The following is a 25,794-nucleotide window of genomic DNA, read 5'->3' as shown; positions in this document are numbered from 1 at the left end:
ACCGATCGGAGAGCCAGAGGCCTCCCCCACCTCCCAAATCGATCTCCCCTCGGCCACGCTGCTCGTGGCCTCCACTGCATCCTGCCCCGTTCCCTGAAGGACTCAGTGTGCCGATGGCCCCGGGCTCCTTGTCACGTTGAACTGTCCCCACGATGTCTGTGGGGGCACTGACCCATGCCCACATCCTGGGGCGGCAGGATGGACTTGGGGCCATGCTCCCACCTTGTGTCCATGGGGATGGTGGGGACCAGCCTCCTCTGGACACCGACACCGTGCGGGGCTGCTCCTGAAAAGCAGGGAGGTGAGCACAGGGCTGTAAGTAGCAACACTCGAGCAGGGCAGGCACGGGGATAGCAGCCGTGGTCGTCTGAGAGCTCACGGGAAAGAGGTCAGCCCCATCCCTGGCTTCCCGCAGCGCTGCCTCTGTCTCTCCCCACATCCCCAAAGGGAAGGGGACTGCGAAACCCTAGAGCAGGGGATGCACTCAGGACAGCGTTTGGCTGTCATGGAGCTGCCTCAGTTTTCCTAAATTCCCACTAGGATAGAAAGAGGCACCTCAGCCCGTGCCCCCGCTGGTGTCCAGCTCCCAGGAGTGGTGCACAGAGGAATGAGAGCAGGTGGAGCTGGCATGACAGCCCAACACTGTCCTGCTCCTGTGCCCTTAACTGATTTGATGAAATTGGAGGAAACTGGGCAAAAAGACAGCCTGAGACCTTCAATCAGCCCAAATAGCTACTGTCTGGCTAAATTTGCAATACCTGGAAACAAGCCTTTTTGAGAGATTGCCACCAATGCGGACTGTTCTCATTATGTCCTCCCTACTTTTGTTTGGGGAACTCATTCCTGCCATCATTTCCCAGCAAACCAGTGTGTAGGTGGGTCCTGCCCCCTGGTTTTGAACCTCTATAGGCTATGGGAACTTTTCCTAAAATTGCAAAAATCCATCAGAGCCTTGAACCCAGGAAGCTGTGGGCAGATGGTAAACATTGCCTTAGCTATATCTGCAGGTCCACGCTGGATCCCTCTGCCAACCCTTGTTTGCTCGCTGGGTGGAAAGCAAAGATCTCATTTTAGAGCCTGCAGCAGAGCAGACGCAGGTCTACAGCAATCCAACACCTGGAGAAGGAGGCTGTGGCTGTCCCCGACATCCACTTGCAGCTGGAGCCATGAAGTCCCCAGCTGCCCTGACCGTCCTGCTGCTCCTCATCCCGTACCTCACAGCTGGGACGTCTGCAGCACCGTAAGCCCTCTCTGCGTCTGTCTGTCTGTCCGTGCCTGGTGGGAGGGCATTTAGTCTTGACTTCTTGGCAGCACGTAGCAGGAGCTAATCTTTCCCATGCATGTGATTTTTTTGGCAAGGGTGGAAGTGCTCGGGCTGGTGGGTTGTCCCTGCCCATGAGCATCGAGGACTTGGCACCCGGGGGCTGCTGGGGCTGGTGGCTCTGGAATGGTTTATTGTGGGTGCTGCCTCACTTGCAGCCGATGTATGAACAGAGCCTTTGCTTTGCTGAGCTGAGAAGTCAAGGGGAGCCCAGAAGCAGAGCCCTGCACCCCAGCACAGGCTTCTGTGCACCCAGAAGCTCTTCAAGACCTCCATGGGATCTGTACTGGGATGTGCCTCATCCCCGTGCCTCTCACATCAGCACTTCTCCTTGCCAGGAGTTATGTGGTCACGTCCCCAGCTGTCATCTACCACCCCCACACAGCGATGCTGTGGGTCCATCTCAGTGGCCTTCACAAGCCCGTCCAGGTGACCGTCCAGCTGCAGAGTGCAGACAGGACCCATGACATCATACTGCTGGAAAGGAAGGTCCAGGAGCCTCATCTGTACCTGAACATCACCTTCCCTGTAAGTGTCACCCCACGCACAGCAGTAAGCGTGAAGGGGGATGCCCTGGACACCCTGCTGTTTCCAGACAGAGCAGTTTCCACCAGCTCCCCTGAGTGTGGGGCTACGGTCTGACGTGGAGCTGCGAGCAGGCGTGACTTCCCCATCTTTTGCCAGGGTCTCATCCCCATCACAGGCAAAACGATTCTAGGCTCAGCCCAGTTATTCGGTGGCTGAAATAATCCCCTGGTAACAGACCTGCAGACTAGGGCAGGGTGTTGGGGGGATATTTCTTCCCAGCCACTGGCTTGGGGGGAAGGTGTCCCCATGGGTGAGGATTGCTCTGGGTCACTTGGAGTGAGCAGAGCATCCTGGCCATGGCATATACCTTGTCCTCACCCAGTGGCTGGTGTTTCCCCTGGCAGGCTCCAGCCCCCACCAAAGGGAAGGAGGAAATCGTAGATCTGCACGTTTCAATCCAAGGAGATTCTCTGGCTGTCTCCAAGAAGAAGAAGGTCATGCTGAGAGCCCTGGAGCCTGGGATCTTCATACAGACAGACAAAGCTGTCTACAAGCCTGGACAGCAAGGTGAGGGGGGCAGGCTGGACCATCCTGCTCTGGGCTGAAGGACCTGGTGGGAGGGGAGTGCAGGAGGCTCAGCCTTGCTCCTACACTGCATGGCAATAGGAGGGTTCCTCCTGGGATGCACTGGGATCCCCAGCACTGGCCCAGGGCAGTGCCAGGACACGCTGGCAGTGCTGGAGGCTGTGCCATTTGGGGGGCACTGCCCCACTGCAGGGCTCAGGGTGGATTTCCATCCACCTTCCCCACGAGGAAACCCCTCCCTGCAGACGCACCCATTCCTGCATCTTCATTTGCTCTTTCTAGTGAAGTTTCGAGTTGTCTCTTTGGATAAAGACTTCACTCCCAGCAATAAGAAGGTGAGAACAGGGCTGCGGAAGGGGGGAGGCAACAGGGCTCCTCTGTACTGACTTCCTACAGTCTCGGCAAGCCGTGAGAGAGGTATGGGAGTCAGCCAGCGCCTTTCCCCTTGGGAATCCTGCCCCAGCCAGCTCTGCCTGGGTGGGTGCGCTCCCCAGGGGTGGGGATGTCCTGTGTTGTTCACGCAGGCTTCAGGAGGCTAAGGAAAGAGAAAGCAGAATTGCACGTGTGATGTGGGAATGTACCCACTTAAACTTTTGGTTAGGGATGTAGGGATGGCGAGTGGGAAGCAGGGAAAGTGCTATTGATATCCATCAAGTCATCAGATGCCAGGATTACAGGCAAGTTCAGTCTCTGGCACCCCCGAGCAATCATCTGGGTCTCTGGAAGTGCAGGAGGTTCCCAGATGAAACGGTTGCTGGCTTCTTGCGAAGTCATTAGGATATGTCACCTCTCCACGGCATGCTGGCAGTGCCCTCGGCTCATCCCAGCTAGAGCTGCCCACAGGCTCAAAATCAATCCCAAAGCAAATTAAAGGGTTGAAAGTTCACAGCATCCCTCAAATAATCCTCACTACTCCATCCACGGCTCCATAGATGTCCCCACCCTGATGAGACCCCAAGGAAGGCTTTGACTTTCTCCTCTAACCATCTTTTCTTCACCTTGCAGCTGCCCCTTGTGCTCCTGAAGGTCAGTCTGACGGAGGGAGGCTCCTGGGTGGTGTGGGCTTGGAAGGCACCATGGCTGGGAGAGAAGCATAACGCAGCCATGGGCTGTTTTATTGCGGGGTGCTGGGGTTCCCGGGGTGCTGATGCCGCATGTCCCTGTGTGCAGGATCCCAGTGGGAACCGCATCGCGCAGTGGCGGGAGGTGAGCCCGCGGCAGGGCATCGTGGATTTGTCCCTCCCGCTGGCTGCAGAGCCAGCCCTGGGCACGTACATCATCGAGGTGGAGGGGAAGAGCCATTCTTTCAGCGTGGAGGAATATGGTACGTGGGGACCGGGAGATGCACAGGGGGTGGGAGCCTCACCTCGGCATGTCCCTGTGGGCAGCATGTCTTGGCCCCCCTGGCCCCGCCAGGCACCATTGTCCTTGTCCTGGGAGCGACAACCCTCTGTCCCTTTGCTTCTCCATCAGTGCTGCCCAAGTTTGAGATGACCATTGATCTCCCCCCTGTGGTGCTGGAAAAGGACGAGAAGTTCCAGGTGGAGATTTGTGGACGGTAAGCCTGAAACAGGCTGTGCTGGGAGGAGGGAGGGATGGGGGGGTGTGACATGATGTGGTCCATCAGGCACACCCTCACCACCCTCCACCCAACAGGTACACCTATGGGAAGCCCGTCCAGGGGAAGGTCCAGGCCAGCTTGTGCCAGTCCTTCAGGTACACCGGGATCCTGCACAGACTTCATAGTGCCCCCCAAAAAGAGACGAACTGCATCGAGGTTAGCGGGCAGGTGAGTACAGCTGGGGAGTGGGTGCCACTGGGACAGCCCCTTCCCAGGACTGCTGCTAACGGGGTTGAATCTCTCCTGCCAGACTGAGAAGAATGGCTGCTTTTCAACAGAGGTTTTGTTGACTGCCTTCAACCTTACCAGCTCCATGCATGAGAAGCAATTCGAAGTCCAGGCATTGCTGGTGGAGGATGGGACAGGTAGGGACAGTGGTGTTCTCCTCCCTGGGAATGGGCTTTGCTGCTGGTGCATGGTTTTGCATTCATCCCTGCGTGCACCCAAATGCATGTGGCACAGGGGTATTGGTCTTCTCCAGGGAAGCCCAAAAGCTGCGCTGTGATTTAGAGGTGCACGTGTGCAGGGACTGGGTCCAGGTGGGGATGTGAGCCAGGTCAGCCAGGCAATACTTCTAGTTCTGTCCAGAGAAATGGTCGGGAGGCAAAAATGCCTTTCCAAGGTCCAACAACTCTCCCGATGCTATGGCTAGCAGTGAGTCGAGTCCTTGTGACACAAAGCAGTGGTTTCACCCAGTCCGGTGGCGTGGCTTCGTTCTTCAAGATAATCCACCTCACCCACCACCTCAGTCCCACCAGAAATGACTGCCAGTGGCTTGGCTCCAGGAAAAAAAGACGACCAGGGGTTGTCCCAGGTGCATCGGCACTGAGGTCGCCCTGCATCATGGTGCTTTGGTGAAGCACCTTTTGTGAAGCCTCTGCAGCCAGCTGCGCCTTGGCTTTAGGTCTAAAACATGCTGTAGATGTTTTGCTCCTCTTGTAGAAGGTGTGAGCTGTGCTTGAGGCTGCTGGCTGCAGAGGGAAAGCCTAAAATGTCCAGGGACCTTTTCTGCACTGTGACGGGGGAGCTGGCAGCAGCTAACCTGTGCCCGGTGTCCTCACAATACCCTCAGCTCCCCGCTCCCTCTCCACAGGGCTGGAGATGAAAAATACCAAGAGCTGCAAGATTTTACCTGAAATCCTCACCGTCACCTTTGAAAACACTGATGATTTCTACAAGCCCGGCATCCCCTACACTGGGACGGTAATGAGGGTGTCTCTGCACCCTGCAGGGCTCCGCTGCACCCTGCTGCACCCAGTCCCGCTCCCTCTGACACCCAGCCCCACTGTCCCACCGCTGCCCTCTGCCCCACGGCTGCAGCCCAACCTGAGGCATCTCCCCGTCCCTGCCGGTACAGATGCTGCTGAAGGGAGCCAGCGGCGCCGTGCTGCCGCAGAAGCAGCTCTTGCTCGTCGTTAGCCAGCAAGGAAAAGATACGAGACAGACCTTCCTGACAGACAGATCTGGGAGAGCCTCCTTCGAGCTGGAGACCTCTGGTTGGAGTGGCATGGTCTACCTGCGTGTAAGGGACCCATCTCCCTCCCCTCAGGGGTCCCTGTGCTGCTTTCTCTGGTAGTACAGGGCTGGGCACCTCTCCAAGCCTGCATCAGCGATGCCTGCTCCTGGGACCAGCACCTTGTAGGCTGCTGAACAGCTTCACCACCCTGACTTCTACCTCCATTGCTCAGGGTCAAGTCAACGAGACAGCTCACACCCAGGACGACGGCTCGACACCCATCTACCAAAATGCTTACTTGTACCTCAGCCCCTTCTTTTCGGCGAGCAGGAGCTTCCTGCGGATCCGCCGGCTGGAGAGCGAGCTGCCCTGCGGCCAGCCCCAGCAGCTCTGGGTGGACTATCTCTTCAGCAGGGAAGCCTTGGGGACTAAGCTGGAGAGCCTGGATGTGGTCTTCCTGGTAAGTCCCAGCCCAGGGAGGTTGGGCAGTGGGCGTTAGGGTGGTTGTGTGCGAAGGTCCACATCTACACACACATTCGTGGTTGTGTCCCTGAGGACAAGACAATGAGCAATCTGTCCTGGCTAGACGGAGACACCTATGCCTGTTAGTAGAGGTGTTTGCTAGTACTGTTGGACCTGCATGCCAATGGGAGACGTTGTGGGGGCTGGAGGCTAGACAAGGTCAAAAACCATCCCTATACTCTTGCTCTTGGGTCCATCTTCCATCAGGGCATTTTGGTTCCACACAAAGCATCAGTTTACTTGTTCCCATCTCCTCCTCTGCAGGTCCTGGCCAAGGGGACCATTGCCACCGTCCTCAGCAAAGAGGTGCCTGCAGAGGCTGGTAGGTCCCGAGGCATGGACGAGCTGTGCAGGGCTCTGCTCTCCGTGCCTGGTCCTCATCTCCCCTCCTTTCCCACGGCCCAGGGCTGAGAGGCTTCTTCTCCCTGGAGCTGCCCATCGGCCTCGAGCTGGCACCCAAAGCCAAGGTGCTGGGCTATGTGGTACTGCCCAACAGCGAGATGGTGGCTGACAGCACCGAGATCAAGGTGGCCAAGTGCTTCCTCAACAAGGTGAGAGAAGGCTGCTGGAGTTGGGGAATGACTCCATGGCTTGTCCATAGCTGCATGCCCTGAGGTCCATCCTGCTCCAGATGTATCGTAGTGTAACAGTCTCTTCAACCCATGCCCCGATCCCCAAACACTTAAGCCTGATTTTATCCTTGTCTAGAAGAGACCTCCATGTCCATGGCTTGGTCCTGTTCCTCCATGGGAGGTGGTTCCCCCTCCTGCCCCTGACGCTCCTGTCTCTCCCCAGGTGAAGATGGCTTTTTCGGAAGACAGGGCTCTGCCCGGCTCGGCGCTGCAGCTGGAGCTGGAGGCTGCCCCAGGGTCCCTGTGTGCCGTCCGTGCTGTGGACCGCAGCGTGCTGCTCTTGAAGCCTGAGGCTGAGCTCAACACGGAGGCGGTGAGTGGTGGCGCTGCCCAGGGTCCCATCTGCAGCCCCACGGACCAGCCAGGGATGGGGGCGGGAAGAGATGACATCGGCTTGGACCTCCCTTACGGGGACTCAGTGCCATGGTGGCTCCTGGGCAGTCCTACTCCCGGACAGGGGGTAGGTGCCTGGCTGGTTTTGTACCTAGCACACGTTTATTCCCAGGTCTACAAAGTACTCCCTGAATTCAACTACCCTGGAAGCATTCGGGACCCATCACCCTGTTCAGAATTTTCCTGGGACTATCCCCTCAGCTTTGACATTCCCATTGACCCAGTTTTACCGAGGCAGCGAGACTTCTTTCGCTCAAGGAGGCATATCTTACCTTTCCCTTTTTGGAGGAATTCCCAGATGAACACCTACCAGTTATTTCAGGTAAAGGCCCTGCCCGCCTGTGCCTCCTAGTTCCTCTTTGTCCAGGAGCTGGCTGTGCTTTGCTCAGGGTGCTGGGAAAGCACAGCGATGTCCCATGAAAGCCACACTCGTGGCAAAGGTCTTTCCCTTTCCCGCAGACCCCAGGCTCCAGTCCTCCTCTACTTGTTGCCTTCTGTAGCCCTGTAACTATTTACTGCTGGGACGGAGATAGTCCTCCTGCTGGGTTTCGGAGATGGACAACCTCTTTTCTTTTCACAGAACGCAGCACTGAAGCTTTTCACCAATGCCAAGACCAGCGATGTTTGCAAAAAGAGGTTCGGCTTGATCGAGATGCTGGGTTCCCAAGGTCCCAGAGGTCAGCACAGCCCTCAGCTTGCTTGCTCCACTGAGCCCTGTTGGGAGAAAAGAGCAAAGAACTGGTGCCCAGTCCTGGCTCCCATGTCCTCAGAGGGACTCGGAGCCATCCTGAAAATACGCTTGGCACCAAAAGGGATTGAAGAGGATTGAAAAGGATTTTGACAATCTTCATGCTGCCTGCAGGCGAGGTCCAGCTGAGATGCAGAGACCTGTGGAACCCAATTTCTGCTCTGCCTTTTCCAGGTGGCTTTAATTCCTATGTGACCTCTGTGAGGGAAGGAACTCGTGTCCCACAAGTAATGTACAGTGCTGTCCCAGAAGTAATGGACCGTGGTATCCCAGTCGTCGCTGTCCAGGAAGAGCCACCAGCACCCCGGACGTATTTCCCAGAGACGTGGCTGTGGGACCTGGTCCCCGTGGGGTGAGTGAGGACGGTCCCCATGGGGCTGGTCCTCTCCCCACCTCCCCTCCTGCATGGAGGGAGGTTGGGGACCTCAGGACGGCTTCTTGTCCCACAAGGAGAGAGCCAGCTCAGCCGGGGATGACACCAGCTATGGGTGAACGTGGTGCTATGGCCTCACGATGTTCTCCATCCTGCAGGGAGCGGGGCTCCACGGAGATGACGGTGACAGTGCCCGACGCCATCACCGAGTGGAAAGCCGGGATGTTCTGCACGTCCCCGTTGGGCTTGGGGCTGGCTCCTGCCATCAGCCTCACGGCCTTCAAGCCCTTCTTCGTGGAGCTGGCGCTGCCCTACGCTGTGGTCCGCCATGAAGCCTTCACCCTCGTGGCCACCGTCTTCAACTACCTGCGGCAGTGCCTGCGGGTGAGTGGGGCCGGGGAGGGGGCCCTGGGTCAGGGGTCTGGTGGGGGCTGACGGAGCCGTGGCCGTGGTCCGGCAGGTTCGGGTGACGCTGGCGGAGTCGGCGGAGCTGGAGGTGTTGGCGAGCACGGACGAGGTGTACGGTGGTTGTATCTGTGCGGACGAAGCGAGGACTTTCCGGTGGGGCGTGCGAGCCACCAGCCTGGGTACGTACGGAGCACCGGGGCCACGGCGGGATCCCCCTTCCCTGCTGCTTGGGGACCCCCTCGGAGGATGGGGTGGGCAGGGAGGACAGGAGCAAATGCAGTGCCACCTGGGAAGCTCTCCTCCGCTCCACTTTCACCTTCCCCATTGCCTCCCAGCACTGCTCCTCAACCCGGTGACCCCCATCCCGATCCAGCCAGCCCCACACGAAGTCCCAGGGCTGACGCAAGCCCGCGGGGCAGCGGTGCAGGCTGGGGGGGCTCTGACGGGACTGAGTGCCCCACTTGCATCCGCAGGGGAGGTGAACATCACCATCAGCACCGAAGCCCTCAGCTCCAAGGAGCTCTGTGGCGACGAGACGCCCGTGGTGCCGGCCCAGGGGCGCGTGGACACCGTGATAAAGCCCTTGCTGGTGCAGGTCAGATGGGTTATGGAGAAGGAAAGTGGGACGGGTTTGGGGACATGGTCCGAGCAACCTTTGGGGCACAGCGGGAGGACTGGGAGCGGGACAGCACCCAGGCCCGAGCCCGGGCTGCAGGTGTGACCCTGGGGGACAGGGGGACATGGCTGATCCCTTCTCCTGACCAACTCTGATGCTGCTTCCCCACAGCCTGGAGGGATCCTGGTGGAGAAGGCGCACAACTCCCTGCTCTGCCAGGAAGGTAGGACTGGCTGGGGGTGTCCGGCAGTGCCACGGGGATGTGGGGCAGGGATGCTTGGCCACTGGTCACGAGGGCCACCAGGCCAGAGGAGCCAAGGATCAGGGTCCCTAGGGGCTCCCGGCTGAGATGCTGCAACCCAGCCTTGAGCCCATGGAGGGTTGGAGCAGGAAGGGGGTGGGCGAGGGTGCTGTGGGGCCAGGCTGGGAGGAGCTGGGCATCCCCACTGTTGTTGCCGGGCATCCCCACTGTCGTTGCCCTCCATCCCCGCAGCTGCTGAAGAAATCTCCCTGGAGGTTCCTGCAAACATCTTGGAGGGCTCCCAGCGAGCCCACGTCACTGTGATGGGTAAGGGACAGGCAGGGGCCCGGGGACCACCCGGGGCAGGAAGGGTGCAGAGCTCCAGGGCCCAAGCTCAGCAGGCAGTTGGACCACCCGGAGCTGGGACAGAGGGGATACGGGGTGCTGGTGGCAGGGGGGGGCACAGTCAATGACGGTGTTCCCCATGTCCCCCTGGGACAGGCGACATCATGGGCAACGCTCTGCAGAACCTGGACCACCTCCTGGCCATGCCCTACGGCTGTGGGGAGCAGAACATGGTTCGCTTCGCCCCCAACATCTACATCCAGCAGTACCTGGAGAAGAGCGGGCAGCTGCACCCCGACATCCGTGCCAAGGCACAGGGCTTCCTGCAGAGCGGTGAGCGTCCCCGGTCCCCTCCTCTCCCCGTCCCACCCTGCCCTGCTGCTGAGGGACACCACGGCCCCATATCCCCCCTCCCCATTTCCTACCTGCACCCCGGGGTGGGTCTGGGCTGCAGGCTGCCTCTAGGATCCCCTGGGGATGTAAAGACCACTGCGTAAAGACTCGTCCCCATCTCCTCCCCACAGGGTACCAGCGAGAGCTGCTCTACAAACATGATGATGGCTCTTACAGCGCCTTTGGGAAGAGCGATCCTTCGGGCAATACCTGGTGAGGGACCCCGTGGGGCTCAGGCAGGCTGTGCAGCAGCATCTCTCCAGGGACTAGCAGTCCCAAGGCTCCTCCAGCCACCAAACGTATCCCAGCCCTGTCTCCCATCCCTCCAATGTCTCTCTGGCTCATAGGTTGACAGCATTTGTCCTCAAGTCCTTCGGGCAAGCCAGAGCCTACGTGGCCATTGAGGAACGGCACATCCAGGATGCGCTGCGCTGGCTGCAGGAGCAGCAGCGGCAGACAGGTTGCTTCCGCAGTGTGGGAAAGCTCTTCAACAACGCCCTGCAGGTGGGTCGGTGGGCTGGGGTGGGACGTGGGGACTTGGGTTGGCCCCAGCATGTCCCCGGTGTGTGGTCTAGGCAGCGGGGGAGTCCCCGTGCCAGCGGCACGGCACGGCCGGACCCGTCTCCCGCTGTCCCCTTTGCAGGGAGGCGTCTCGGACGAGCTCTCGCTGTCGGCTTATGTCACGGCTGCGATGCTGGAGCTGGGGCTGTCCCCAACGGTGAGGATGACCCCATCTGGTGGGGTGGGGACGGGTGCTGGGGCAGGGAGTCCAGCTGTTCCGGGCCACCTCCTAGCCCGAACTGGGCACAACTGGGGACTCTGAGCAATGCCCACACCCATGGGCTGGCTCCTGACTCTGCTCCCATGCCAGGACCCAAAGGTGAGCTCGGCCCTGCAGTGCCTGAAGGCTTCGGCCACGGATGACCCCTACACGCTGGCGCTGCTCGCCTACGTCTTCGGGCTGGCGGGGCACAGGGAGCAGCAGCAAGTCCAGCTGCAGAGGCTGGCCCGGCACAACGTCAGCGCAGGTACCACCCGACATGGGCAGTGGCACCTCCGGGCAGTGTCACCCTCTTGCCTAGGTCACCCCATCCCAGCCCCCCCCCGGGACCCCCGGAGCAGGGGGCTGAGCTCCCACCCCCTTCTCTCCCAGGGGGGCAGCTCTACTGGCAGAGGAAGGGGAAGGCTCTGCCCCCCTCGCAGCCCTCCTGGGCTGTCGCCGCACCGGCGGAGGTGGAGATGACCGCCTACGTCCTCCTGGCCTACCTCTCCCAGCCCCAAGTGTCCTCTGCCGACCTGGCGACTGCTTCCCAAATCGTCCGCTGGCTCAGCAAACAGCAAAACCCCTACGGGGGCTTCGCCTCCACGCAGGTAACGGCACCAGGGTCCACGGGGCCGCTCTACAGCATCCCCTCCCTGTAGCTGCAGTTAGGGGTGAGTCTGGCTCGATGCTTTCTCCATGCCCAGGACACGGTGGTGGCCCTGCAAGCCCTGGCCAAGTACGCCGCCCTGACATACGGCAGCAATGGGGACTTCACTGTGACGGTGACGTCCCCGACGGGCACCGCGCAGGACTTTGTGCTGCATAACAGCAACCGGCTGGTGCTGCAGCGGGCGGCTCTGCACCAGCTGCCGGGGACCTACGGGGTGCGAGCCCGCGGGCAGGGCTGCGCCCTGGTGCAGGTGGGTACGGCCGGGGGTCCCGGTCCCCGTGCGGCGCCCGCTTGGTGGCTCTAACCCTCCTGCGTCACCCCAGGTGACCCTGCGCTATAACGTGCCACCCCCTCCGAGTGCGGGGACGTTTGACCTCCGCGTGGAGACGGAGCCCGGGGAGTGCACGGGGGATGCCAGCGCCCGCTTCCGCCTCGTCCTCCGGGCACGGTAGGGCTTGGGGCTGTCCCCAGGGTTTGGGGGGGCTGGGAGCAGCCAAGGAGGGAGGGAAGACCCCAAACCCACCCCGGGGCTCTGTCCTTGCAGGTACACTGGGGAGCGTCCCACCACCAACATGGTTGTCATCGAGGCCAAGCTGCCATCTGGCTACATCCCGGACAAGAGCTCCGTGGTGGAGGTGAGAAGCCCCTGCTACCCCCAGGACCCCCTCTGTCCCACTGGGACACCCACCATGCCACTGAGTCCCTGCCCCTCGGGGGCAGCGGGACATGGAGGGGCACCCACTCGGGGTGCTGGCCCTGGCTGGGCCACCCACCGAGCAGCTCTTGCCCATCTTGAGCCGTGTCCCTCCAGCTGAAGAGGCAGAAACTGGTGAAGAAGGTGGAGGTGCAGCCCGACCAGGTGACGATTTACTTGGACCAGGTGAGACAGGGCATGGGGACAGGAGCAGGACCCCACGTGCTGGGGCATGGGGATGCTTCTCCATTGTGGATGGTTGCACCTCACCCTTGGGCCGTCTCCACAGCTGACGAAGGAGGAGGAGACCTTCGCCTTCACCGCCACGCAGGACTTCCCGGTGAGGAACCTCCAGCCGGCCACCGTGACGCTGTACGACTACTATGAGACGGGTGAGCCCCACCAGGGATGTGGCCCCACGGTGCCTGGCCCCACTGCCACCCCTTGCAACCCCAAAGGCTCAGAGGGGGGATCTGGCTGAGCTTTTGGTTCACATTGACGAGCTTTGGCTCGTTAACGGGAGCAGCTCACCCCGAGCCCATTGGTCACCATCCTTCCCGTTGCAGGTGACCGCACAGATGCTGCCTACAGTGCACCTTGCAGTTCAGGTAGGGGCCGAACCTGACAGGGCAGAGGGGTGACCCCACCATCGGGACCCTGACGGGGACCCACCGACCCCGAAGGGCCAACCTGGGCTGTGCTGAGCCCCTGGACCCAGGGGAAGGACGAGCCCAGCCAGGAGCCTGGAGCCCTGGATTGATCGATGGGGACTTGCTGGCCAGAACTTGAGGGGCTGGAGGTCAGGGAGGACCTAAGTGTCCCGGTTGTGGGGTGCAGAGGGGAACTGTGCCTCTTTGAGGGGGCTCAGACCCCCATCAGCCCTGGCCTTCCTCCTGTGCACCTCATGGAGCTCCCCATCCATGGGTTTGGGGTCACACAGGGGATGAGACACTGAGCTCCCAAGGATGGAGCTCAGCTGGAGGGACAGAGGCAGCCGAGGGTGGCTGGGAGAGCAGAGGGGCTCTCCTCTCACAGCACACCTGTATTTGATTTTGAAGAGGCTGATGGTCAGGAACAGGAAAACTTCTAGCACAGCCTGAAGCCTGGCAGCTGGTCCCCTCTGCTCGCCCCAACTCCCTCAGCCACCGAGGACCAGGATGGCCGACGGTCTCTGCTCCCAGCCTGGCCCCAGCCCCTACCCTCCACGGGGGTGGAATGTGGCCCAGCGACACTCACAGCACTGCCAGCGCACACCTCGCTCTGGACTCGGCCACCTCTCCCTGTAGCGCAGCTCCCACCCCACCAGCACCCAACGGAGCCACAGCCAAGGGGCTGATGCAGACCCACGGGCAGAGACGTCTTGCTGTTCTGCAAGCCCCTGCCACAGATATTTGACTTTGGTTGAGCAGCCAAGCGGTGGCTTTACAGGGACACCCCTGTGCATCTCCCCCCTAACACCCTGAAGGAGCTCTGGGGCACCAGGTCTGGCCTCTCCGTTCCCCACGGCACTTGAGTTGGGACCAAGACCTCCTCGCTCCCATCAGACCAACTGTCCCTTCCCCAGCAGGTTCTCACCACCACTCACCCCATCTTGCTCTCCCTGGAAGTCACGCTGCTACCCCAGTCCCCTCCTTGGCACTAACATGGTGCCACTGTCACCAAGAGGGACCTGGGGACACCTCCCCAATCCCATCAAAACAGATTCAGGCGTTTGTTGACGGAGAGAAGCCGCAGTTCCCCCAGCCCCTGCCCTGGGTCTAAATAAATACAATTGCTCAAGTGCATTTTTTCTCTTGGTCTTTCTTTTCCTAAACTTGCAGGGTCCCACACCCAGAAGGTGTACAGATGGAGGGGCGGTGGGGATGGGGTGGCTGCTGTGGACTGTGTTGGTTGGGGCACGGAGGGTGGATCTTAGGCTGGCTGGCTGCAGGGCAAGTCCATTGCTGTTCAGCTGCTTTGCCAGAGATAAAATGAGGTGGGCCGAGGCAGGTGGGCTCCCCGAGGCATTACCAGAGAAGCACAGAACCCACCCATCCAGTGGTCCTCTCTGCCTGCCAAACAGCGCATGAAGGGACACAGCAGCTCACAACACAGGTCCCTCACCTTGCCAAGACACAGGACACATCCTGGTGCAGCCTCAGACCAGGGTTTAATTCTGCCGTAAACGAGGAGTTGCTCTGGGCAGAGCACTGACACCCACCTGCTTCAGGGCTCAGCACCCACCGTCCTGCAACCTCGGTGACAAATATGGCCCAGGGAGCCGTCCCCTGAGCCACAACCTCTCTGGGGACAGCGAGGGCTGGCGTGGATGTTCACGCCTCCTCCGCAGGGCAAGAGTCTCCCAACAGAGCCAGCAACGGTGAGAGACCTGGAGATGCAGCCACGCAGCGAGCATGGGAAGGGGGTCAATGCTACAGTGCTGAGGCCAAATAAACCCTCCCTGCCCCACCAGAGGACAGGAGGCAATGTCACATCAAGGCACGGACTAACAGCAACATGTGGCTAAGTCACAGCCCTGTCCCCATGATGGGGGAGAGCGTCAGGGGGAGCCGGCTGCTCCCAAGGCCACGGTGGGAGGACAGGAGCCAGCGCTGCCCCATGCTCCAAGCCGAGTCCCTTGCTGAGGACGGAGCTGGTCCCACATCACTTATGGCGTTTTTTCTTCTGTTCTTTGCGCTTCTGAGCCCTCACGTCCTTCTTCAGGCGGCTGTCAACAACCTTGAACTGGCCCTTGACGCCAGGAGGACGGCGCACCCGGGGTCCTACCCCTTTCTTAGCCACCAAGTAGGTGACCTGCCGTTTCTCCTTGGCCAGCCCAGCCTTCTTGTAAATGCTGTGGGAGAATGGCAAAAGGTGAGACCGAGACCCCAGCACCCTGGCCCAGCTCCAGCAGTTTGGTTTTGGGACATATCCAAAGAGCAATGTTGGGTCCCACCACTCCTCTGGGCCTCTGTGTCTCAAGATGGGGCTCCCTTGCTTGCTCTGCCATCCCTCAGCCTACACCCAGATCCAGCCCAGCCTTTGCCAGCCCTGCTGGGTTACACGCAGGAGCTGTCCCCGTGCTGTGGCCGCAGGGACAAGGCATTGCAAACCAGCCCAGCACAACACAAAGGACCTGGATCTCAGCTTCGCCACTCACCGCCGCAGCTGGGCCACCTTCTCCCGCTCTGAGATATCCACCGTGCTCACCACGGCCTCTGCTTTCTTCTTCATCTGCTCCATCTTCTTCAGCATCTGTGGGGACAGCAAGGGTGAGGGACAAGGGGGATCAGAGGGGGGACGGAGCACCTGGGAGGGGAAAGAGAACACCCGTTCAGGTTCACAGCCCCACTCACCCGTCGCTTCTTGCGGGCCTTGGCCTCTGCCACCTTCTTGATGGGGCGCGCGTTGATTTCACGCCAGCGCTGCCGATATGCTTCAACTGTCTGCCGGTCCACGGGTATCTGCTTGCGCCGGTGCTGCTTCTCCTCCTCTGTGAACCACTCTGGCAGTTCTCCCTCATCCTCATTGAAGGAATACCTGAGGGGGGACCCAGGTGAGTTGTGAGCGGGACATAGGGTCCCCACAACAACACATCTGCCACCCCCATGGCCTGTCTCGTGGTGGGAGACCAAACACTGCTCCCCCTTCAGCACCCACAGCTGCAAGTACCTGTTGAAGGAGTCATCAATCAGGTCCCGCTTGGCCTTTTTGGAGGTGGCGATGACGGAGCCAAGCGCCAGGCCCTCTGCGTCCAGGACACGGGCTCTTTTCACTGCAGCATACGGACAGATTAAAGCTTCGCCTACCTGCAAGCAGCCCTGCCAGCCCAGATAAGCATGGTCTGCTGTCCTGTCTCCTGTCCCTAAAGAGGGACTCACATGGTATCACTGGGCACACATGGGTCCAAACGGCACCCCCCACTCACCTGGGTTCTCAATGGGCACCACCTCAAAGCCACACGGCTCAACACGGCCCCGCTTCCTCCCCACTGGTGTTGGTGGCCTGTGGAGAAGAGTGGTCAGGGCTGGGGTCCTCACCTCCCAGCTCTCCAGGACTGTGGAGCTGGGGGAGAACATCCAGACCACCCCCCTCTCAGCCCTCACCTCTCCTCGTCACTGCTGCTGTCATCATCGCTGCTCTGTTCATCCTGCGCTTTACCAGCGTCAGGTCCTGTGTCTGCAGCAGGTGGGGGCTCAGCTGGAGCCTCCTCCTGGGGTACATTCTTCTTCTGCCCTTTCCTTGTTGCTTTGTCTGGGGAACAGGAACCACTGGGTGAGAAAGGGTTGAGGCAGACCCCACTTCAGATCATTCCTCTAGAGACCCAGCTCATTAACGCTACACTAATGCCAGCTCATTAAGTATGTAACGATACAAGCTGGAAACAACCTCTGGAGATCTCTGGTCCTGCTCAGGCCAGCATCCCTATCATGGTTTGATCCAGTGTCCCAGACTGGCCCGTGGGGCTGTCCCTCTGTGCACCCACCCAGCGATGCAGCCCCCCACTAACCTCTCTGAGACTCGCGCTGTCTCTCAGCCAACATCTGCGACTGCCCCAGCTCCAGGCCCTCATCTGCATCGTCCTCGATGCCAGCAAAGGCGTCCTGGGGATGGGGAGCAGCCAGTCAGGGGACACAGGGCAGACCTGGGGAGCTGCTGGGGCAGAGGCTGCCCTGTCATTTCTGGCCCAGTGGGACTCACCTTCCCAAACCACAGGCTGGTCTGCCGTTCCTCCAGCACCGACTTCTCCTCCAGGGGCACCAGCAGGGGATTCTCCTCTTCTGCCCCTTCCTCCTCCTCTTCCTTCTGCTTAAACTTCACCCTGTGACAAACAGCAGCAAGATCAATGCCCCCCAGCCAGGACGGGGTGTGCCCACTGCCGGATTCCGGAGCTCCTCCAAAGGAAACCCCTGCCCCAGGGCGGCCTCTCCCAGCTCTCACCTCTTTGCACCCTGCTCTCGCCTTTCTCGCTCCAGCCGGCGCTGACGGGCCTCTATCTCAACCAGCTCCTCTGGGTCCAGATCGCTGGCCAGGGACACATCGTCCTCTTCTTCATGATCTGAGACATAAATATCATCGTCCCCAGGTCCTATCTCCAAGAGGGCATCTGCCGATGCCATGTCCCCCCGGGTCACCTCATTCAGCAGCTGCAACACAAGTAAGACGAGTCACAAGCTACAGTCCATCAGCCGTGTGCCCACCACTGTCCTGGCCCCAATGGCTCTGGGAGCCTGGTCTCCCCCTGCCCCACACACCGGGGTCCTGTGGATAGCCCGGAGGGAGAACATGCTGGTGTCACCATCATCAGCGATGGAGACACCAGGGAGGTCCATCTTCAGCTCCACACGCTCACGCTGCTTCCGCTGTTCCTTCAGGATTTTCTTCTTCTTTCTGGAGGAGGCAAAGGAATAAGGCTACACTGCCCGCCTCCCCCTGTCCCCCCCATCCCAGAGGCTCATCCACTGCCACATCGGTGGCAGATGTCCCTCAGCAGCACTGTCATCCCCCTGTGAGGCATCCCCAACCCTGAGACAAAGGGGGCCCACGCCAGCTTGGAACAGCCGCTTCACCTGCTGGGAGGAGCAATGACCCTGAGGACCCCAGATCCACAAACCCCACCCGCTGTGAACAGAGGGACAGGCTCTGATACTACCACCCTCTGTCCCCATGGCTGGAGCCTTCCTGTGCTCTGCTGGCCTGGTGCTCCCTCATCTCTCCTCATGTGAGATCTTTTTACCTCTTTAACTCTGCCAGCTCCTTGGCTTTCATCTCTGCCAACGCCAGCTCTACCTCCTCCTCTTCCTCTTTCACCACTTCATCAGCTGCGGCTCTTGGTGACGTCTTCTTCTCCTTCTTCTCCTCCTCTTTGCCTTCCTCCTCTTCACCGGAGCTCAGGCTGCCAAAAGGAAGGAGCTCAGACCGTCTCTCCTGATGGCAGGCTCATCCCACCATGTTTGCGCTCTGGGGTAGCCCTGTTATTCCTACTTGATATCCAGCTCCTTCGCCTGCTCTTTCAGCTTTTTGGCCAAGAAACGCCGCAACTTTGTCCTCCAGTTCAGCAGAGCTCTGTGCGGGAGGGCAGACCATTAGACACCCACCAGACCTGGCGTAACGCCCTGTCCCAGTTCCCCCCCAGTACCTGAGCTCTTTGCGTCCCAGCACACGGATGTCCTTGCAGCACTGACGCAGCTCCTCCGTGGTGGAACTGTGATTCTCCAGCTCACCATCCCCCAGTGTGATCTGGATAGAGCAGAGGAAAATTAATCAAGCATGTACGCTAAGTCCCTTTCTTTAGTAAGGATCATCAACTTATACAATACAAGCAGAACGAGTGGCTAAACTCCAGGCAGGCTCCTGCCCTGCCTCCCCTCCGCAAGAACAGGAATGGGGCCATTGCTGGGGCACTTGGCCCATTCTTTTCATCGCTGTGTGCTCCTGGGGAGGTCTCACGGGCCACCAAGGTCCCACTCACTTCAGGCACTCACCTCATTGGCCTTGGAGAGGAAGTCAACAGGGTTGGGAGCCTTGAGGAAGTCCATCAGGGTGAAGCGGTGGTAGAGGGTCGTGTCGCCATCTGCGTACCCTTCTGCCTACAGGAGGAAGGAACTGTAGGAATCGTAGCAAGGCACAAAAGCAGCTTCAACCATCCTTAAAGCGTGAATGATGTCACATAACTCGTGTCTTGCTGCAGTGTCCACCTAAACGTGCCCACACGACTTAGGACAAGGGCAGGCTACCAGCCCCAACCCGCCAGCTCCACTGCACCTCCCAGTACCACCTCAGACACAGACAGGTGACAGCGATAAAGGTTTGTGAAGCTCCATGCCCAGCTGAGGCTACCTGACGTGGCCTTTAGCGTCTTGTGTCCTAAAGACACTTCACAAAGACACAAACCCAGCATCCAACTATTGTAGGAGGGTTTTAGTGATCCATCCTCAGCCTGACACTTGTTCACTTCTTCCTCATCACTACACTGCTTTCTAAGGCTGTAAACCTCCCCAAAACTGGCTCTTCCACCACTTTGCATTCCCAGATCTTTTATTTTCCTGAGAGACTTTGCTTATTATAGTCTTTGACTCCAGTTCTCAGCATCTTTAGTGTGTGTTTTGCCTGGCTGCCCAGTGAAGCAAGCTCATACCTTTGGCTTCTTTTTGCTGACCAGCTCGCTAACGGACTTAGTCTGAACCTCCACCTCCTTGAAGGCATATTTTGGGTCAAAGAACTTGCTGTCAATTTTGTCCGGAGCCTGATAACCTGGGATGGAGGAATCAGAGCTATCAGCAGGTGAAAAACCAGCCCCATCCCAGCAGCTGCAGGTCCTCCCAGCCGCTCACCCTGGCACACCACGAAGATCTCAGCGGACTCGTTGCGAGAGGCTTGGGGCTTGGTCGCCTGGACCTTGTGGAAGAACTGCTGGAAGATCCAGAGGAGTGGCTGGTAGTCCCGGGAACGAAAAACTTTAGTGATGAACCAGCCTCCCTTGCAGAGGAATTCGCAGGCCAGTTTCAGGGCCATGAGGGTCAAGTTGGCTGGAGCAGGGAAGAACAGCAGTCAGCAGCTGTCGCTGTCCCCACTGCCCAGCTCCTTGTCCCACACCGCACACCACTGCCACCCTGCCCTGCCAGGATACAAGATGTGCCTGCCCTCGTACCCCCCCGACCGTGCCAGGCCACGTGCCAGCCCCGGGCAGGCCTCACCTTGGGAGTAGGCGTCATGCACCCAGCTGGCTCCCACGTTGGGCGCTCCGTCGTTCAGCACCACATCCACCTTCCACGTCTGCAGCTCCTTGCGCAGGGCCTGAGGGATGGGGACATGTGTTTGTCCCACTAACCCCTCTGCAAGAGCCAACAGGCAGCAGCCCCTGCCCACGTCAGCTCAGCTCAGCCCCCTGCCTCTGTCCTACTCCATAGCGAACCCCAGCTGAGCAGGTGGGGTGATGCCCCCTCCCATCGCAGAGGGACCTGCTGAGACCCAGACTGGCACGTGACGCTCGGGGCAGGGGAGACAGGTTTGTACCTGGCGGCACTTTTCAGTGGTGATGTCCTCCTGCAGCGTCACCACGTTGGGAATGGGCTTGATGGGGACCAAGTCCACCCCTGGTGTAAGGAAGAAATATGAACACTGCAACCCCTCAAAACTCGGCTCCAGCCCATCCCGTGTGGCTTCCCCACCCGCCCTCTCCTTCTCCAGGATCCCCAACCCAAGATCCCCTTTCTATGGCCACATCCAGCGACTGTGGTGGATGTCCCTGCTCCCAGTCTGCTCCTGCTGGGTCCCATCACTCACCAATGATCAAGCTGGAAACTGGCATGAATTTGGAAGCCACCTGCAGCCTGGAAAGAACAGAGAGGAACGAAGCTACGGCAGGATCCTAGAAGAGCCCCCAGCCTTGAGCCGTGCTGCCAGGGGTTTGGAATCAGCTCTGCCGTCGAGGACAGAGATACAACAACAGAAAACACACAAGCCACTTCATTACAGTGCCCCAGGGCAGCTGTTGACACTGGGCTGTGACTTGGGGCCCTGACGCCACTCACCACCCGCCGGGGGCCGCACACAGGTCCAGCAGCGCCCGGGCCTTCTGCAGGAACTGGAACTTCCTATTGAGCTGGAGAAGCTTGAAGGAGGAGCGGGAGCGAAAGCCTGTGGGAGGGAGAACCATGGGTTACAGATTACCGGGGTTACAGCTTACTGGGGCTGCAGCCCCCCCCCCGCCCCACAGCGAGCAGGTAGGCCCCTCACCCGTCTCCTTGGCCAGGTGGTAGAACTTGTCCCTCCGGCTCTTGCCCAATTTGCTTTTCTTGCCCATGGTGGCGGCGGGGAGGCCCCCCGGCGGGGTCGGGACCTGCTGTCAGCCGCCGGCACGGACCTGAGGGAAACAGAGGGGGTGAGCTCGGAGCGGAGGGGAGGGGAGAGACGGCCTGGTGTCCCCCATGACCTCCCCAGGCGAACCCCAGCGTCCCCTCAGCGTTCCCCCGCTGCCCCAGCCTACCCCAGCCCCCATGTCAACCCCAAGGCCTACCCGCGCCCCGGTCCCCCCTTTCCCCAGCCCATGCCGCTACCGCTGCCCCCAGCACATACAGACAGACAGACAGACACGAATCCGATCCCGATCCCGGTCCCGGTCCCGGTCCCACCGCCGCGTGCCCACACCGCCTTCCCGGCGTGCGCCACGCGAGCCGACCAACTTCCGCTTCCGCTCACCCTCCCCGCCATTTTGGGTGTGGCGCGTCCCTGCTGCCGCCGCCAGGCGGGCTGCCGCGGGCGGAAGAAGGGCGAACGATAACGAGACCCCTCGGAGGCGAGTCTGCAGCCTCCCTTGCACCTCCGGTGCTTCGTGATACGGAGAAATCACCTTTGACCGTACCAAGATGGCGGCAAGGCGCTGACCCAAGAGCGCTACAATTGCGCATGCGCACTTCACGCCACCGACGCCGTACCGCGCATGCTCTCTCTGCGGCGAGGGGCAACGAGTGCTCGGCGCCCGTGTCGCGGCGGCAGGGTGGGGAGAGGAAGTGACGCCATCACGCCCGGCGCGCGGGGGGCGGGCAGCGGAAGGAGGGCGGCGGCCATCTTTAGTGCCGGCAGGAGCGGAGCCGGGGTCCCGATGCCGGCGGAGAAGATGGCGGTGGACGGGCCCGAGCAGGTTCGGCCGGGCTGGAGAGGGGTGCGGCCGCTGGCCGCGGGGTCCTCGGGTCGCGCCGTGCTGCCCCGGGGCTCTGCTGGGCCCGGGTGTGGTCGGGGCCTGGCCGGCACCGTGACTCGGCGGTCTCGCCTCAGCCTCCCCGAGGGAGCGGGGACCGACCGGGGCCTAGGGCAGGCCTTGGGGGATGCGGGACGAGGATCCAGGAGGGAATAGTGAGAAGGGGGAAGGGCTGTGTGGGTGGGGATGGTGAGACTCGCAGGGAACGGGAGCTTGGAGGCTGCTGTTGGGCACCGGCCCGGGGAGGCCGAAGATGGGTGGGAGGAAAAGCGAGGACCCGGGACCTGACCCGGGAAGGTCGGAGGGAAAAATAGGGACCACAGGATCAGCACGGAGACTGACTGAGAGTAGAGACGGGTTTTCGAGGCTCCAGGTGGAATGGGCGGCCCTTGGGGCTCAGACCGGTGCTGCTGAGCTCTGATCTCTCACAGATGGAGATGGACGATGGGAAAGGCGGCACAGGGCTCCGGCAGTACTACTTGTCCAAGATCGAGGAGCTACAGGTGAGCCAGTCCTGGCTGCGCAGGAGATGCCCAGCTGGCCTGCTCTAGAGCGGCATCGCTGTGGTTCCAGCTGGGGCTGTGTGGCTGTGTCCCTACGCCTACACTTGCCTCAAGAGCACCCATAGCTTTTTCTGTGCTGCAGGTGCCCTGTTCTGGAGGAAGCACTGCCCCAGGGTGGTATCTACCAGCAGGACCCAACCTTTGGGTGGTGGGAGTGAATGAGATGAGTCTCAGTCCTACGAGCTGACAGCACTGCTGCGTGTGTGTGAAGTGTTGCTCAAGTCTTGGCAGTGGGGTTTGGCTGGCCACGTCCTGCTGGGAAGGGCAGTCCCTGTCCAGGTCCCTGTCCCATGACAAAGACCATTGTGCTGGTGCCCATGTTGGGTTGATGTGAATGCTGCACAGGATGCTGAGGACTCAGTGAAGCTTTTCTCCCAACAGCTCATCGTGAATGAGAAGAGCCAGAACCTGCGGCGCCTGCAAGCGCAGAGAAATGAGTTGAATGCTAAGGGTATGGCTTGGCTCCTCTCATCTTCCTCGCCTGGGGCTCTGGGGCTGGTCCTACCTGCTGGGCTGGTGGCTCCTGGTGCAGTTGCCAGCCACTGTGGCAAGTGCTGCCCCTCTGTCGTGGGCAGGGGTTCAGGGCACAGTTGCCTGTGGCTGGTGCTGACGTCTCCCTCTCTGCAGTGCGCCTGTTGCGGGAGGAGCTGCAGCTGCTGCAGGAGCAGGGCTCCTATGTGGGAGAAGTGGTGAGAGCCATGGACAAGAAGAAAGTGCTTGTCAAGGTACGAGGTTGAGCTGTCCTGAGGGCAACTGGGTCTGGGGCGGAGCAGGGGTGAGTGGGGTGGGGTCCGACAGACCCTCCCTTTGACCCCACGGGGTTTGGAGCAAGTGTGAACGTGAGCTCTGGGGGGATATAACAGCTAAAAGACATGAAGTAAGAGCTATTTCTCCAGAGAAGCATGTTGCAGCAGCTCTCCTGGGCCCAAACCTTCCCCAGGTTGATGGGAGCTGGCTTAGGGCTTCCTGGTGGCAGGAGGGGCTGCAGGGTGTTTGGCGGCAGCTGAGCTCTCTGGCTCCTTCCTCCTGCTCCAAGCAGCCGGTGTGGATATCAGGCATGTGACAGGGGACTTCTCGGAGATATAACTCTCACAGTGGCAACTGCTGCCTTCCAGGTGCACCCGGAGGGGAAGTTTGTGGTGGATGTGGACAAGAACATCGACATTAATGATGTGAGTGTCCTGGGGCTGTGGGAGGGGATGCCGCTGCTCCCTCCAGGCAGCCTGGTGCTGCCTGATTCCTTCTCTGCCGCGGGGATGCTGAGCTCCCCTTTGCTCTTGCTGCAGGTGACCCCAAACTGCCGCGTGGCCCTGCGCAACGATAGCTATACGCTGCACAAGATCCTGCCCAACAAAGTGGACCCTCTCGTGTCCCTGATGATGGTGGAGAAGGTTCCGGATTCCACTTACGAGATGATCGGGGGCTTGGACAAGCAGATAAAGGAGATCAAGGAAGTGATCGAGCTGCCCGTCAAGCACCCTGAGCTTTTTGAGGCGCTGGGGATCGCCCAGCCCAAGGCAAGTCCTGCTGCTGTGGGTCTGTGGTGGGGGTCAGCATTCGGGGGTTCTGTGGTGCCACTGTGATGCTGCCTGTGTCACCCCTGGGGGCGTCCCCATGTCCCCTGTCGGGGTGTGGCTGCCTGTGCAGGCACGGACAAGGTGCTGAGCCTGGCCTGGCAGCGGTGCTGAGGTGTCCATGTGGCTGTTACAGGGCGTGCTGCTCTACGGACCCCCCGGAACAGGCAAGACCTTGCTGGCCAGGGCTGTGGCCCACCACACCGACTGCACCTTCATCCGCGTGTCGGGCTCCGAGCTGGTGCAGAAGTTCATTGGCGAAGGTAAAAGGATGCGGGGGGAGGCGGCTGCTTGTGCCGGAGCCCCAGTGAGGGCTCTTGCGGTGCTGGGTGGCCTCGGGACCGGCCTTTCGCGGGACGTCCAGGGCAGACGGAAGCACACTGGCTGTGCTGAGCTGTGCGCAGTGCCAGGGCTCAGCCCTCTCTGCTCCCCGCAGGCGCCCGCATGGTGCGGGAGCTGTTTGTGATGGCCCGGGAACATGCTCCCTCCATCATCTTCATGGATGAGATCGACTCCATCGGCTCCTCCCGCCTGGAGGGGGGCTCTGGCGGGGACAGCGAGGTGCAGCGCACGATGCTGGAGCTCCTCAACCAGCTCGATGGCTTTGAGGCCACCAAGAACATCAAGGTAAGAGGGTGTCATCCCTGCCTGGGGACGGGCCAGGGTCCTGCCGGCCCTGTGGTTGCAGCGGGGTGCCTGGAATGGTGACGGTGGTTCTCCCTGTGCAGGTGATCATGGCCACGAACCGGATCGACATCCTGGACTCGGCTCTGCTGCGCCCTGGCCGCATCGACAGGAAGATCGAGTTCCCCCCTCCCAACGAGGAGGTAGGTGGGGTGCCCCACGGCAGGTCCTGGCTCTCCCTTGGTCCTCTGCTGTCCTGATCTTCTCCCTGGTGGGAGCGCATTGTCCCCAGCCCTGTCTGGGAGCAATTCCTGCAGCTCCAACCCTCGCTTTGCTGCTGCTCTCCTCCAGGCTCGCCTGGACATCCTCAAGATCCACTCCCGGAAAATGAACCTGACACGGGGCATCAACCTGCGGAAGATTGCGGAGCTGATGCCAGGGGCGTCGGGCGCAGAAGTGAAGGTGAGCCGGGGGCACTGCCGCGGCAGCGGGGCTGGCAGAGCGGGCAGCGGTGGGTGACATCTCTGTCCTTTGCAGGGGGTGTGCACAGAAGCTGGCATGTACGCACTGAGGGAGAGACGGGTGCACGTCACACAAGAAGACTTTGAAATGGCTGTTGCCAAGGTAAGTGCTGTGGGGGGGGCGAAGGGGGGTGTTGCTGGTGGCTTCCTCCACTGACAGCTCCTTGTTCTGGGGCCACAAGCTGTCCTGGGCAGCGTCTGCCAGGACCTGGGAGCTGCAGAGCTTGAAGTGGGTCAGCTCTGGGGCCAAACAAGTGTTAAGGGGGTTGTTCCTTTGTGAGTCACATGGAAGAGGCCAGGGTGGTGGCGCACAGCCAGAGCCTGGGTGGAGATGGAGGCTGCAGTGCCTTCTCCATGCTTGGAACCAACCATCTCCTCCTCCCTGCCCAGGTGATGCAGAAGGACAGTGAGAAGAACATGTCCATCAAGAAGCTGTGGAAGTAACGGTGAGGCTGGGGCTGCTCCTCAGGCAGCGTTGTGTCTAATAAAGTGCTGCTAATGGCCACACCTGGGTGCTGATTTGG

General features: G+C 60.5%; 3 protein-coding genes across 8 annotated transcripts; 2 read left to right on the top strand and 1 right to left on the bottom strand.

The window, feature by feature from the left end:
- The first annotated feature begins 1,008 nt into the window (after window positions 1–1,008).
- LOC115345076 (alpha-2-macroglobulin-like protein 1) lies at window positions 1,009–14,093 on the top strand. Its single transcript, XM_030023306.2, has 36 exons — window positions 1,009–1,240; window positions 1,660–1,849; window positions 2,254–2,416; window positions 2,717–2,769; window positions 3,440–3,460; window positions 3,605–3,758; window positions 3,908–3,992; window positions 4,091–4,223; window positions 4,306–4,420; window positions 5,149–5,258; window positions 5,413–5,577; window positions 5,744–5,971; window positions 6,298–6,355; window positions 6,439–6,584; window positions 6,829–6,978; window positions 7,171–7,380; window positions 7,639–7,735; window positions 7,981–8,158; window positions 8,338–8,563; window positions 8,640–8,766; window positions 9,061–9,182; window positions 9,375–9,426; window positions 9,697–9,771; window positions 9,946–10,122; window positions 10,314–10,395; window positions 10,530–10,686; window positions 10,826–10,900; window positions 11,054–11,210; window positions 11,336–11,553; window positions 11,650–11,865; window positions 11,939–12,063; window positions 12,160–12,250; window positions 12,427–12,495; window positions 12,599–12,701; window positions 12,876–12,917; window positions 13,368–14,093. Exons 1-36 carry the CDS (start codon window positions 1,167–1,169, stop codon window positions 13,397–13,399), a joined length of 4,476 nt encoding a protein of 1,491 aa, XP_029879166.1. The 5' UTR covers window positions 1,009–1,166; the 3' UTR covers window positions 13,400–14,093.
- A 346-nt stretch (window positions 14,094–14,439) lies between these two features.
- On the bottom strand, window positions 14,440–21,488 carry FTSJ3 (FtsJ RNA 2'-O-methyltransferase 3). 5 transcript variants are annotated; one of them, XM_030023310.2, is made up of 22 exons: window positions 21,383–21,488; window positions 21,028–21,154; window positions 20,823–20,928; window positions 20,575–20,621; window positions 20,305–20,384; window positions 19,986–20,085; window positions 19,623–19,817; window positions 19,427–19,542; window positions 18,774–18,878; window positions 18,428–18,528; window positions 18,274–18,354; window positions 18,026–18,184; window positions 17,544–17,679; window positions 17,230–17,435; window positions 16,990–17,110; window positions 16,799–16,892; window positions 16,395–16,542; window positions 16,217–16,293; window positions 15,961–16,063; window positions 15,645–15,828; window positions 15,449–15,543; window positions 14,440–15,142 (listed from the first exon to the last, which is right to left on the bottom strand). In XM_030023310.2, exons 2-22 carry the CDS (start codon window positions 21,092–21,094, stop codon window positions 14,953–14,955), a joined length of 2,511 nt encoding a protein of 836 aa, XP_029879170.1. In that variant the 5' UTR covers window positions 21,095–21,154; window positions 21,383–21,488; the 3' UTR covers window positions 14,440–14,952. The 5 variants fall into 5 exon arrangements, with proteins under 5 accessions (XP_029879170.1, XP_029879172.1, XP_029879169.1 ...); XM_030023312.2 differs by having other exon boundaries at window positions 21,375–21,473; XM_030023309.2 differs by having other exon boundaries at window positions 21,367–21,467.
- A 289-nt stretch (window positions 21,489–21,777) lies between these two features.
- On the top strand, window positions 21,778–25,775 carry PSMC5 (proteasome 26S subunit, ATPase 5). 2 transcript variants are annotated; one of them, XM_030023317.2, is made up of 12 exons: window positions 21,778–21,931; window positions 22,420–22,491; window positions 22,933–23,002; window positions 23,179–23,276; window positions 23,667–23,723; window positions 23,838–24,068; window positions 24,262–24,388; window positions 24,562–24,752; window positions 24,854–24,952; window positions 25,101–25,211; window positions 25,287–25,373; window positions 25,661–25,775. In XM_030023317.2, exons 1-12 carry the CDS (start codon window positions 21,893–21,895, stop codon window positions 25,712–25,714), a joined length of 1,236 nt encoding a protein of 411 aa, XP_029879177.1. In that variant the 5' UTR covers window positions 21,778–21,892; the 3' UTR covers window positions 25,715–25,775. The 2 variants fall into 2 exon arrangements, with proteins under 2 accessions (XP_029879177.1, XP_040980976.1); XM_041125042.1 differs by having other exon boundaries at window positions 23,667–24,068.
- Window positions 25,776–25,794: the final 19 nt, after the last annotated feature.

The sequence above is a fragment of the Aquila chrysaetos genome, chromosome 8, assembly GCF_900496995.4.
Source record: "Aquila chrysaetos chrysaetos chromosome 8, bAquChr1.4, whole genome shotgun sequence".
Taxonomy (NCBI): domain Eukaryota; kingdom Metazoa; phylum Chordata; class Aves; order Accipitriformes; family Accipitridae; genus Aquila; species Aquila chrysaetos.
The sequence above is the reverse complement of the archived record's forward strand: the minus strand, read 5'-3'. Positions and strand labels throughout refer to the sequence as shown.